This window comes from Rhamphochromis longiceps, linkage group LG19, assembly GCF_057381845.1.
Source record: "Rhamphochromis longiceps isolate RC_006_pf linkage group LG19, R_longiceps_female_GT1.1, whole genome shotgun sequence".
Classification (NCBI taxonomy): Eukaryota; Metazoa; Chordata; class Actinopteri; order Cichliformes; family Cichlidae; genus Rhamphochromis; species Rhamphochromis longiceps.
The window spans coordinates 4,996,026-5,008,418 of record NC_140575.1 but is presented as its reverse complement, the minus strand read 5'-3'; the positions used below and the strand labels follow the sequence as shown (position 1 = coordinate 5,008,418).

General features: G+C 39.1%; 1 protein-coding gene across 1 annotated transcript; it reads left to right on the top strand.

Moving 5' to 3' along the window:
• Window positions 1-6,562: 6,562 nt before the first annotated feature.
• Window positions 6,563-8,193, top strand: hikeshi (heat shock protein nuclear import factor hikeshi). The gene has a single exon (XM_085391301.1). It carries the CDS (start codon window positions 6,782-6,784, stop codon window positions 7,376-7,378), a length of 597 nt encoding a protein of 198 aa, XP_085247427.1. The 5' UTR covers window positions 6,563-6,781; the 3' UTR covers window positions 7,379-8,193.
• The last annotated feature ends 4,200 nt before the right edge of the window (window positions 8,194-12,393 follow it).

Genomic DNA, 12,393 nt, shown 5'->3' with positions numbered 1-12,393 from the left:
AACAGTTACAATTAAATGTATAATTAAATGTGACCTAAATTTGACATTAACGGTCATCTCATGCTTTATAATACAAGTAATGACCTTATAATATCAGAGAGAGAATTCTATTTATTCAACAAAACACTATAAACAAGCTCTTGGTGACAGTGGGGAGGATGAATTCCATTTGAAGAGGAAATGATCTCAAGCAGAACCCTGTTCAGCAGCCCAAGTTTACAAGAAGGATAACTATGGGCTGGTTAAATTAAACTGAATGAAGGCTTCATTGTTTCATATGTGTTTTAACATTATCTTGATTCATTATCTAGATTCATATACTTTCATTAAGGTTGTTGTTACAATCAATCAGGCAAGACTCAAACGATTGCAACCAGGTGTGTTGGCCAAGGGCGGGGACCCGGAATGGAGTGGCGCCCTTACAGAGAGGAGTGAGGAGAAGAGAGAGAAACACAAACAAACGGAGCACTGGAGAGGACTGGAGGAACATGACAGCAGATCATTCACTATAATAGTGATAGGTTTGTGTAGCACACACCTATTGCTGGAATAACCAAGACAATTCTACTACAACAGCAAAAACATCTGTATAGCAGATCCATTTCACTTACCTGTATTTTTATTCATTTGAGGGATTGGTATTTTTAAAAACTACATAAAACAGAATTACATTTGTGGGTTAGTGATTCTTTATTAGGTTTATCAGGTTTGATATAGTATTTAAGTGACTGTTTGAGGAAGATGAGGAGGACTGGCCATCCTACGTGTGTGAGGAAAAAGAACCTGAGTTAGAGCTGTTCAAAATTTATTATTTGTTTTGTAAATCTAAACTCTTTGTACATGTATTTAAGAGAAGAGTGTTAGCAGTATTCACCTTTTCCTGGTTGCGTCCTTCGCTGTATATGGAGCAAAAGAATAAAAGGAGCTCAAAGTTTATGAGCGCCGCGAGTAAACTAGTGTGCCAGGTTAGGGAGCTTTGGTTATGGTGTTCCTAATTTATATATAAGTGATTGAAGTATATATGTTATTGAATTATTTATAGGACTTGGTCCAAATATAAAAAACGTCTTCCATGCGCTTTATTGCAGTTTGAGCTTTGCTTATGTGGATGTTTATTTTCTCCTTTGGTTTGATAACCCCTGACTTAGGCTATTCAGATGCTCACCTGAATCAGGTATCATATAAAAGAGACCATGCCAGAACTTTTTTTTTTTTTTTAAAGTCTGAAGTTCTGGTTTCTCAAAATACTGTGCACCAATTGGACCAATTAGAGGGGGTGGGGTCTTTTGTGAGTAAATTCATCCTTTCCTTAATAAAGAGTACCATTTGATGGATACATTTTATTCCAGCCTCAGCCATGTTGGATTTATTTGATTCAATAGTGGACATTGAAGCCAGGGTACACCCTGGACAGCTCACCAGTCTATCACATAGACACAAACAACCATTTGCAGCAGATTGTGGATTTGAACCCCAGGACCTTCTTACTGTGAGGCAACAGCACTAACCATCAAAAATAGGAAAGCTATGATTTCAATTCAATTCAATTCAATTCAATTTTATTTATATAGCGCCAAATCACAACAAAAGTCGCCTCAAGGCGCTTCATAGATACAGAGAAAAACCCAACAATCATATGACCCCCTATGAGCAAGCACTTTGGCGACAGTGGGAAGGAAAAACTCCCTTTTAACAGGAAGAAACCTCCGGCAGAACCAGGCTCAGGGAGGGGCGGCCATCTGCTGCGACCGGTTGGGGTGAGAGAAGGAAGACAGGATAAAAGACATGCTGTGGAAGAGAGACAGAGATTAATAACAGATATGATTCAATGCAGAGAGGTCTGTTAATACATAGTGAGCGAGAAAGGTGACTGGAAAGGAAAAACTCAATGCATCATGGGAATCCCCCGGCAGCCTATGTCTATTGCAGCATAACTAAGGGAGGATTCAGGGTCACCTGCTCCAGCCCTAACTATACGCTTTAGCAAAAAGGAAAGTTTTAAGCCTAATCTTGAAAGTAGAGATAGTGTCTGTCTCCCGAATCCAAACTGGAAGCTGGTTCCACAGAAGAGGGGCCTGAAAACGGAAGGCTCTCCCTCCCATTCTACTTTTAAATACTCTAGGAACAACAAGTAGGCCTGCAGAGCGAGAGCGAAGTGCTCTAATAGGGTGATATGGTACTACAAGGTCATTAAGATAAGATGGGGCCTGATTATTTAAGACCTTGTATGTGAGGAGCAGGATTTTGAATTCAATTCTGGATTTAACAGGAAGCCAATGAAGGGAAGCCAAAACAGGAGAAATATGCTCTCTCTTTCTAGTCCCTGTCAGCACTCTTGCTGCAGCATTTTGGATTAGCTGAAGGCTTTTCAGTGAGTTTTTTGGACATCCTGATAATAATGAATTACAGTCGTCCAGCCTGGAAGTAATAAATGCATGAACTAGTTTTTCAGCGTCACTCTGAGACAGGATATTTCTAATTTTAGAGATGTTGCACAAATGGAAGAACGCAGTCTTACATATTTGTTTAATATGTGCGTTGAAGGACATGTCCTGGTCAAAAATGACTCCAAGGTTCCTCACAGCGTTACTGGAGGCCAAGGTAATGCCATCCAGAGTAAGAATCTGGTTAGATATCATATTTCTAAGCTTGTCAGGGCCGAGTACAATAACCCCAGTTTGATCTGAATTAAGAAGCAGAAAGTTAGCGGCCATCCAGGTCTTTATGTCTTTAAGACATTCCTGCAGTTTAACTAATTGGTGTGTGTTATCTGGCTTCATGGATAGATAGAGCTGGGTGTCATCAGCATAGCAGTGAAAATGTATGCTATGTCTTCTAATGATGCTGCCTAAGGGAAGCATGTATAATGTAAACAGAATTGGTCCTAGCACTGAACCTTGTGGAACTCCATAATTAACCTCAGTGTGTGAAGAGGACTTCCCATTTACATGCACAAATTGGAGTCTATTAGATAGATATGATACAAACCACTGCAGTGCAGTACCTGTAATACCTACAGCATGTTCTAATCGCTCTAATAGGATATTATGGTCGACAGTATCGAATGCTGCACTAAGGTCTAGCAGGACAAGCACAGAGATGAGTCCACTGTCAGAGGCCATAAGAAGATCATTTGTAACCTTCACTAAAGCTGTTTCTGTGCTGTGATGAGCTCTGAAACCTGACTGAAACTCTTCAAATAAACATTCCTCTGCAGATGATCTGTTAGCTGTTTGACAACTACTCTTTCAAGGATTTTTGATATGAAAGGAAGGTTGGAGATTGGCCTATAATTAGCTAAGACTGCTGGGTCTAGAGATGGCTTTTTGAGTAAAGGTTTAACTACAGCCAGCTTGAAGGCCTGTGGTACATAGCCGATTATTAGAGATAGGTTGATCATATTTAAGATCGAAGAATTAATTAATGGCAGGACTTCTTTGAGCAGTTTTGTAGGAATGGGGTCTAAAAGACACGTTGATGGTTTGGAGGAAGTAATTATTGAAGTTAACTCAGAAAGATCAATTGGAGAAAAAGAGTCTAACTTAACATCAATGGTACTAAGAGTAGCTGTAGATAATATTACATCTGTGGGATGATTACTGGTAATTTTTTCTCTAATGATAAAAATTTTATTTGTGAAGAAGTTCATGAAGTCATTACTAGTTAACGTTAAAGGTTAAAGATTTCAAGTCTTGATGCAGAATTTTCTTTACATTTTTGTCCTTGACAGGTTACCCCATAATAAAAAGCAATAACATACACGTGGTGTGTGTGTAGTTGTCTGCCTCTTATAACTCCAGTGATTTTTCTGCAGTTTGAAATCTCATGTGATCTTGTTAATTTCATGAGTCCAGCAACTAAACACTACAGTAGATTGTATAATGTCATCTCTACAAGAACAAATTAAGTTGTTGAATTTCATACAGATCCTACGTGATTTAATTCAAGATAGAACCAAGACATTTATGTGTTCAAATTACAAGGTAGACTTTTTTAATGAAACAACCACCCATTTACTTTTTTTGGTATACCAAAAAAAGTAGAGGCGGCTGCTCGACTTGACTGAGATGGATGCCTTCCTCAAACCACGATCAAAAGCGCGCGAGACTGAAATCCCGTGCGGTGTCGCAGGATTTAACATTGCTATTTTATTGACTTACTTTACTCGAACATGATATGAACAATTTAATCTACCCGCTCTGCATATTATGTAGTTTCTATATAGTTACACTTAACTTTAAAGCATGAGGCACTTGTGTTAAATACCAGCAAGATGCTTACATAAATCCAAGAGCTGGCCAATCCCTTTTTTTTTAGTGTAGTAGCGGTACTTCTACTTCTACCACCTCTGGTTATATGCAGAGAAAAGAATAGTACAACAATCTTTACAGACAACTACGAAAGCTTTAGCCTACCTTTATAAGTATACATGCAGTGCTCATAAAGCCAATTTAGCTTTTGTATCTTCTGTCTAAAAGATCATAGAATATGCAGAATATGCATATGCATCTCCCGGTGCACTTTGGTTAAGATGCAGGGTAGCACATATCACCTTTCACTAATGTTTCTCTCGTTAGCCTCTCAACCTGCCTCATAGCAGGTTGGGCAAGTACTAAATCAGAGAGTACTTGATCCACTTTAGCTCATGTGCTGCTGGTATGCACTCAGTCAATAAAAATAAAATTGGTGGAATCAATATATAATATTTGCTGGAGAAAGATGAGAGAAAAAGATAGAAAAAAGAAATAAGCAATATTAATAGAGAAAATTCAACAAAAAGTCTAAAGTTCTGGTTTCTAAAAATACTGTGGACATATGTAAAATCAGTATTTTTTCAGAAAAAAAAAAAGAAATAAAAAGAATCCTGATGTTGTGCACTAAAATGGCCTTATCTGCTTTTCCTGCGTGATCTAGTTAAGACCTATGCAATCTATGCATCCGAGCTGAGCTGAAGTTCTCTCATGTCCTCTCTTCATTGGCTTCCTGTTTATCACAGAATTAATTTAAAAGTCCTAATGTTGGCTTATAAATCCCTAAACAGTCTTGGTTCTCCATACCTTTCTTACCTTTCGTACTTCAGTCTTATATGCCCTCGCGGGCCCTTATATCAGTTGACCAGCTGCTTTTGGTTGTCCCCAAAACTAGGCTGAAACTTAGAGAAGAACGGTTTCAGGGGCCCATGTACAGTTGTGGGACCATTCAAGAGGCAAGTGAAAAAAAAAGACCACAATAGTATTTTCTCAAATACTGAGATCTTGAAACCATATATTATCAAAAGACAGACAAATGTGTTTTTTTATAATTACAATTGAATTGGTGGAATACAGTAGTCTACCTGCCCTTTTCTTTCCTACACTACTAAGGCTAGTGGTATTTCTTAAAGTCAGCTAACTGGTGGATACTTCCAAAGTAAGTGAAACAGGCATGAAAGGAAAACAAACAAACAAACAAACACATTCATTGTGATGACATGCAAAGTAATTTGCATGACTGTGGTACTTTCAGGAGCTGCAGGAGTTGTTGGAAGAAGACAACAACAAGTGTGTATGTTTATGAATGTGTATAAAAACCATATAAACAGTATATTCATTGTGAAAAACAAAACAAACACACAAAACAACATGAAAAGCTCTGACAGTTTAGTTTTCCATTCAATATAAGATACTTTAGATATTTTACACAAATTATACAGTTATGATTCCTTTTTTTTTAAAGCAAGGCACACTCTCTCTATTTCAAACTATTGTGTATGATTTGTCTGATCATCAAAACAAGTTGGCTAGACCACATCAAACATTTGTGCCTAGGGGTCTGTAACTTAATAGGCATACATGAAAGGGTCTAGCAGGGTGACAGGTGAGCCACACGAGAGTTATAGCAAGCGGTGTACTTCTGTCAGAATGCAACAGAGTCGCTGTCATGTCTGACCATATGTGTCTGTTTATATATCCATATTGTTGAACACGCCGGTTATCTTCAATGCATGGCTTTTATTCAAACTATGTAGCATTTTTTAACTTTGAAAGTGCTATACAAATAAAGTTATTATTCATTTATATGGTTGAGAGGCTGAAAAAATGTTGTTGTCTGCTTTGCTGCAAATACAAATACAAATTTAAATTATTTTGGAAAATTGTGGACAACATGATTGAGGCTTTGCCTCATGTTTGATAACTAAGGTGCTCAGTTTGAAACTGGTGTATTATACTGATTGCGATTATTCATTTTGAATCATTCTTAGACACTACAATAGGTCATCCAACTAATTGATTGCTTTTGAAAGAAACATTTGCATGTGCCCCAGCTGAATTTGGGTTTGTAAAGGAAAAATAATTGAAAATGTTTGCAAGCTGCTTATTCCAATAATATTAATTGCACACACTGTACACATGACATCATGTATGGCGCCTCTGACCCCTAAATGTTTGATCCTAGCTTCGTCCTGTAAAAGAAGAAGAACAAATTCACTTTTATTGGGTGTATTTAGTGTTTAGGCTAATGAAGTAATTATTCCAAACCAGTCGGTGGCGCCCAGGCGTCGAGTTTGCCACCGTCACATGAAGAAGAAGAAGACGCCACAAGAGGGCAGGGCTAGTATAACTGTAGAAGAAGTTTCTGGTAACCTTGGGAAGCTACGCTCATGTTTGCTGTCCAACACTTTTCTGTGTGTAATTGAGTGTCTCAGTAACTCCGGTTGTTAGACGGCGGGAGCTGCAGTACTGACTCTAACCTGGTGCAGGCTAAGCCGAAGCTATAGGCTGTTTACTAACTGTCAGCAGTGATGTTCGGCTGTTTGGTCGCAGGGAGGTTGGTGCAGACAGACGCGGTGCAACTTGCCCCGGACAAGTTCCTCTTTAACCTGTCGGACTACGAGAATGTGAACCATGTGGTGGTATTTATGCTAGGTACCGTGCCATTCCCTGCCGGCATGGGCGGTGCCGTATACTTCTCTTTCCCTGATCCGGCGAGTGGCGGTCCCGTGTGGCAGCTACTCGGCTTCATCACCAACGATAAGCCAAGTGCCATCTTCAAGATCTCTGGGCTGAAGGCTGGGGAGGGCGGGGCGCACCCCTTCGGTATTATGACCTCTTCTGCGTCTCCCTCCGTTGCTCAGGTCGGCGTGTCAGTGGAGGCTCTGGAGCAGCTGGCTCAGCAGATCCCGGTGTCCAGCGCCGCCGTGTCCACCGTGGACACCTTCCTGCAGTTCACCCAAAAGATGTTGGACAGTCTGTACAACTTCGCCTCTTCCTTTGCTGTGTCGCAGGCCCAGATGCTGCCAAACCCCACAGAGACTTTTATTCCTTCCAGTTGCATCCTCAAGTGGTATGAAAACTTTCAGAGGAGGATGGCGCAGAATCCGAATTTCTGGAAAAACTGAAGGCATTAAAGACCAAAGAGCAAACCTGCTAAGACAATTCCCAGGGTGCCTAACAAAAGCAGTGTCGACCTTCATCTCTGTCACAATGCCTCTTCACCTACAGAAAAACTGCTGCTCACAATGACTCCATCCCATCTTTTATCGGTCTGAACAATAAAGCACTTGAATTTAAAAGGAAAACACAATTAAATTGAATCCATTCAGTTGGTTTTCAATGTCTTAGTCTTGCTTAATAGTTTTCCTCCCATGAGAGCTTTTAGTTGTTTTGTTAGGGCATAGGGCATTTCTTCAGTATGGTCAAGACCATGTCTTTGGAAGACATGATCAGAAAAATGAAATAAGGAAACATTTGGATTTTTGTAATGGGCATAAAAATCAGAGGGAAAAGCAAAACAAAAAACAAGTCAGTATGATCCAAAGAGATACACAAGTGCAAGAACAAAACTAATTAATTAACATACATGCTGATATTTAATTATCATAAACTGTATAAAAACTAAAATGGGGCAGATTCAAGAGGTTTGAGAGTGTGTTTATGATTGAATTATTAGTACTTGTGTTACAAGATTGCAGTGCTGTGCTCTCAAAGCTTCATTGAAGCTTCAGTTTGAAGTTATGTTAAATAAATAGTGCATTTTAATTTTTGCCAGTTTATTGTATTTATTTCTTCAAAAGAACTATGTTTTCCATTATAAAAAGTCCATTCTCAAAACTGTTTTCTTTTCATTTTTTTGAAGAATGAATTTTGATATTTTACAAGAAGATAAGTTTTTGATTCTTTTATTTTATTTAGAATAAAATACATTTTGCAAGTGCTGTGCAGTTTTGCATCACTTTTTATCATGTGCCAAATCTGACAAGCCTTTGGAAATCTAAATAAAATAGAAAATTGTTACTTTTATGGTTTTCTATTCTAAAAAACAGTTGGAACAATTGCCAGTAGGTGGGGCTACTGCATTGTTTCATATCTAAGTGAATTGTTTTTCTTCATCTTTCATGCGGTTGTGTTCAATGTGTATTCAGTGTGACATATTACCCAATGCAGGGCTCGCAAAATTTCAAAGTCCCTGGTAGCCCTTCGGGCAGGGACTCTTCAGTTTTTGGTAGCCCAAAATAAATTTAAGTAGCCCGAATAAAAAAGAGCGCAATTTTTTGATTGATGTTTTGTTTCCTGTTTTGTTTCTGTTACAACATTATACATTAAAGTATAATATTGTAACGGAAACAAAACATTAATCAAAAAATTGTTGAAACACAAATTACAACATTGTATAAAAATTTCAATCATCAACTCAAATACTTGGTTCTAATTAAACAGAAATTTCTATGAACTTGTAAGAACTGTAGAACATGAATTGGTCTGTGTCAGATCCTGAATTTGAATTTTCCACTGAAGTCACGGGTTTTTGAAGTTTGCAAAGACTGCTAAATTGTGCCTGTGGTAGTTCACTCTTTGCAACATAGTACGCTGTTCTAAGCAGATTTTTCAGGTTTATTTTTAGTATGTTATTTGCAATTGGTGTTTGTTCTGGGAAAGATAGTGCAGACTGAGCAATAATGCATTTCTTATGGGTTCTAACGGGGACCTTTCTTAAAATGACTGGTCCCAATAACAAAGGCGCTTGTCGACTCGGAAATCGAGGCAAAACCAACGACACACCCGGCAGAACATTATGTTATTTACACGGGTGCACATAAGTGGTCCGTATGTGTGCATTCGCTGTCAAAATAAAAGATAAGAAGTTGCAACACGCGTTTGCGTCCATATAAAAAGCACTGTTTTTGTCCGCTAGAGTGGGATTTTCACGGCACATTCTGAACCACATCTCTGTGCGTTCATCATTTGTTTGAAGCCAGCTCACCTCCTGCAACCACTTTTCCGATAATACGTGCTTCTTTTGTGGTTTGGACTCCTTCTGACATTTCTTTGGAGGTGGAGGAACACCAAAGTAATTGCTTAAAGGAGCTTCTTCAACATCTTTAAGAGTTCTAAACAAATGTCTGTCCTTCTCCAGAAAATCCTATGTACGCAAACACGCGTTGCAACTTCTTATCTTGTGCGCGTTTTTTATTTTGACAGCGAGTGCACACCTGCGGACCACTTATGTGCAGCCCTGGTTATTTAGCTTGTCATATTGCAGCCACAGAAATTATTTTGTCCATGAAACCATAAAGCTGCACTTTCTTTTTGCCTTATAGTCTGATTTGTCATAACTTTTCCGTTTTGTGGTAAGCTTTTCTTTGGCTGTCACTTCTTCACCCTGACCTGTCTTATTTGGCTCAGCAGAACTAAAATATATATCCTGCTGCTTTTACACACCAGTGGCGTGTCTAGAAAATTTTTGTTGGGGGGGCCAGGTAGGGGCACAGATTTGGAGAAGGGTGGCAGATTTAATTGGCAGATAATGTTTAAAAAAAAAATTCTACCAACCCTTAACCATAATTCAATAATCCTATAAACCTAATAACCAAATGCACTTTTAACTCTTATTAGAATGAGATTTTAACCACTACGGTGCAAAGTTTTTAGATACTGCGTTGATAAAGTACAAGAGATACAATCAGTGCTTTGTCAGTGTTTACTCAGCAGTCAAGGACATCAATATTTACATAGTATTTTTACTGACATATAGTGCACATATGTTTTGGGCAAAAACATTTTTGAATATTAAAATACGAACATTTGTAACATACAATTGACAAATTAGCCAATTCCAATGTAAAACTTTATCTGCTTATTAAAAAAAGAAGATAATCTTCTCACAAACTGGTGTTTGATTTTGAAACAGGAAAAAAGTGGGGAAACAAATGAAAAGACTAACATTTGAATAAAACCTGAAAGCAAGTAAATACTTTCTATGCTGCCTTATGGTAAACTTTGGTAATATTGATAAAGAACAACACTGGCTGATGATGAAATACAGTCAGCTGGCATGGTGACACTGCCAGTATTAACCTGCAGGGCTGGACTGGGACAAAAAAATTGGGCATTTTCACTACAGACCGACCCACCAGGTATTAAAGCCATAAAGACTTTGACTGAAAACAAACCCTGTTGTGACAGTGATGTATAGTCTTGTTGGTATATGTATGATTTCTATACATTTTACGTCAGATAAAAACTTTGGTTGTAAGATTTAGATAATTATTTAATAAAAGCTAGGTATTTTAAATGAGAATAAGAAAGAAAAATATTTCTTTGTGCCTTTCCCTGTTAATGCCCTACATGCCCCCCTGGCAAAACTTTCCTAGACCCGCCCCTGCACAGTTACCAGCTGTCAGCTACATAAAAAAGGATCCTGGTGTTATTTGTCTCTCAGAAACAGTTCATAACTTCCCTTCAACTCATTCATGTGACCTAAAAGGTAAACCTGTTTCTCCATCACCTGTTCAGCTCTGATGGTTCAGTAAGGACATCTCCTGGTATCATCTTCATGTTTCCCTCTCACCACATATCCAAACCGATATCATGACCAGCAGCTTTACAGCTGTGGCTCCAGCAAACAACAGCTGATACTAGAAATTAATATTAAATAAATTCTAACAACAGCTGATCAAGCTTAAACGTGCTGCTGTTGTTTAGCGCGACATCCGCTGGTTTCCTCTTTCTGGTGCAAAGTGGGCGATAAATAAACAAGAGAGAAAAGCCGATCAGCTGATCATTGATCAGTTTCATGATTGAAGTAGCAACAGGAGAGGCAGGGGAGAGAATGAGAGAAGAAGAGGCAGCTGTGCAGCATAAAGACAGAATAAATCCAGCTTTGTGTCTTTTTTCCATTCTAGCTAAAGTTCGGGACAAACTGCGTCTCTTCTCAGCTCAATACGAAACGTGTAATATTTTCTCTGAATGAGGGACCATTCCATTTTTTTAAGGAGCCGTTGGCAACTCTACTAACTAACCTTATGAATAAAATAAAGTTCACTATCAGTAACATCATAGCACCCACCCAGCTGGCTAAAACGCAGTATGAGTTATTGCAACTGACAGTAAAAAGTCAGCAACATGAAAATAAACTCCACCTAAACTTGGTTTATATCTGACCCAGATAGACTGCAGGTCATAACTTCTTACCTGAAGTTCAGTTCACCTGACACTCGGACTGGCGGCTGCCTCGGGGCTCTCCTCCTGCCTCCCCTTCCCTCATCCACCTGCTGGCCTCTGTGGAAGCCCCACCATAGCCACCACCAAACAACGGAGTTATTTCTACACATCGACCTGCATCTACACATCGACCTGCATCTGGCCAATCCACCACCTCTCATTGTTCATGCCATTACAAAAAAAAATAAAAAATAAGTCACTGGGGATATGTCCGGTATGCCCGATGGTCAGTCCAGCTATGTTAACCTGCAACCAAATCTGCAGCTCCATACAGCAATGTTACGACTTAGATTACATCTTATAACTCATAACTCTTATGTTAGCTGCCCTCAGTAGCATACTGTCTGAAATATTCGACGGCTGCAATAATTCTTTAAGTGTTATTTTTTCCTTGGTATTCTAATTTTACCGAAGTTTACTAAACTCAACAAACTTAATATTACTTACCGGGACATTTATTCTGTCATTTTCTTTCACCGAAAAATTGTTTCCTGCAGTGCCGTCTTTCGCGCTTGGCTCTCCTACCTTTGCTAACGTGATGCACATAGCGCAGAAGCCGATGCTGCATTCACTTACACTCGGATATCTGAGCGTCACCGTGAAAACATAATCGGACATTTGATATTTGATTGAATTTTATTATTTTGCCTTTGGGGTGGCACCTGGGGTGGCCAGTCTGGTTGGGGGGGGTGGCCTGTGCCCCCCCGGGCCACCCCGCTGGACACGCCATTGACAACAGGGCCTGTGCTTCTGGATGAGGCCATCCACATTACACCAGGGCCCTACGGGGATATTGAGTTCTATAAGATAAAGCCATAAACATGTTTGTCTGAGTCTTCTATCAAAAGTTACAGCGATTTATATGAAGTTGTTCAAAAACGCTTTCTGTCGCCAAGACAGTGTGTTTCTCACT

Bases quoted from the DNA above. Each gene is read 5' to 3' on its own strand.
- hikeshi (XM_085391301.1), top strand. From the start codon at position 6,782: ATGTTCGGCTGTTTGGTCGCAGGGAGGTTGGTGCAGACAGACGCGGTG.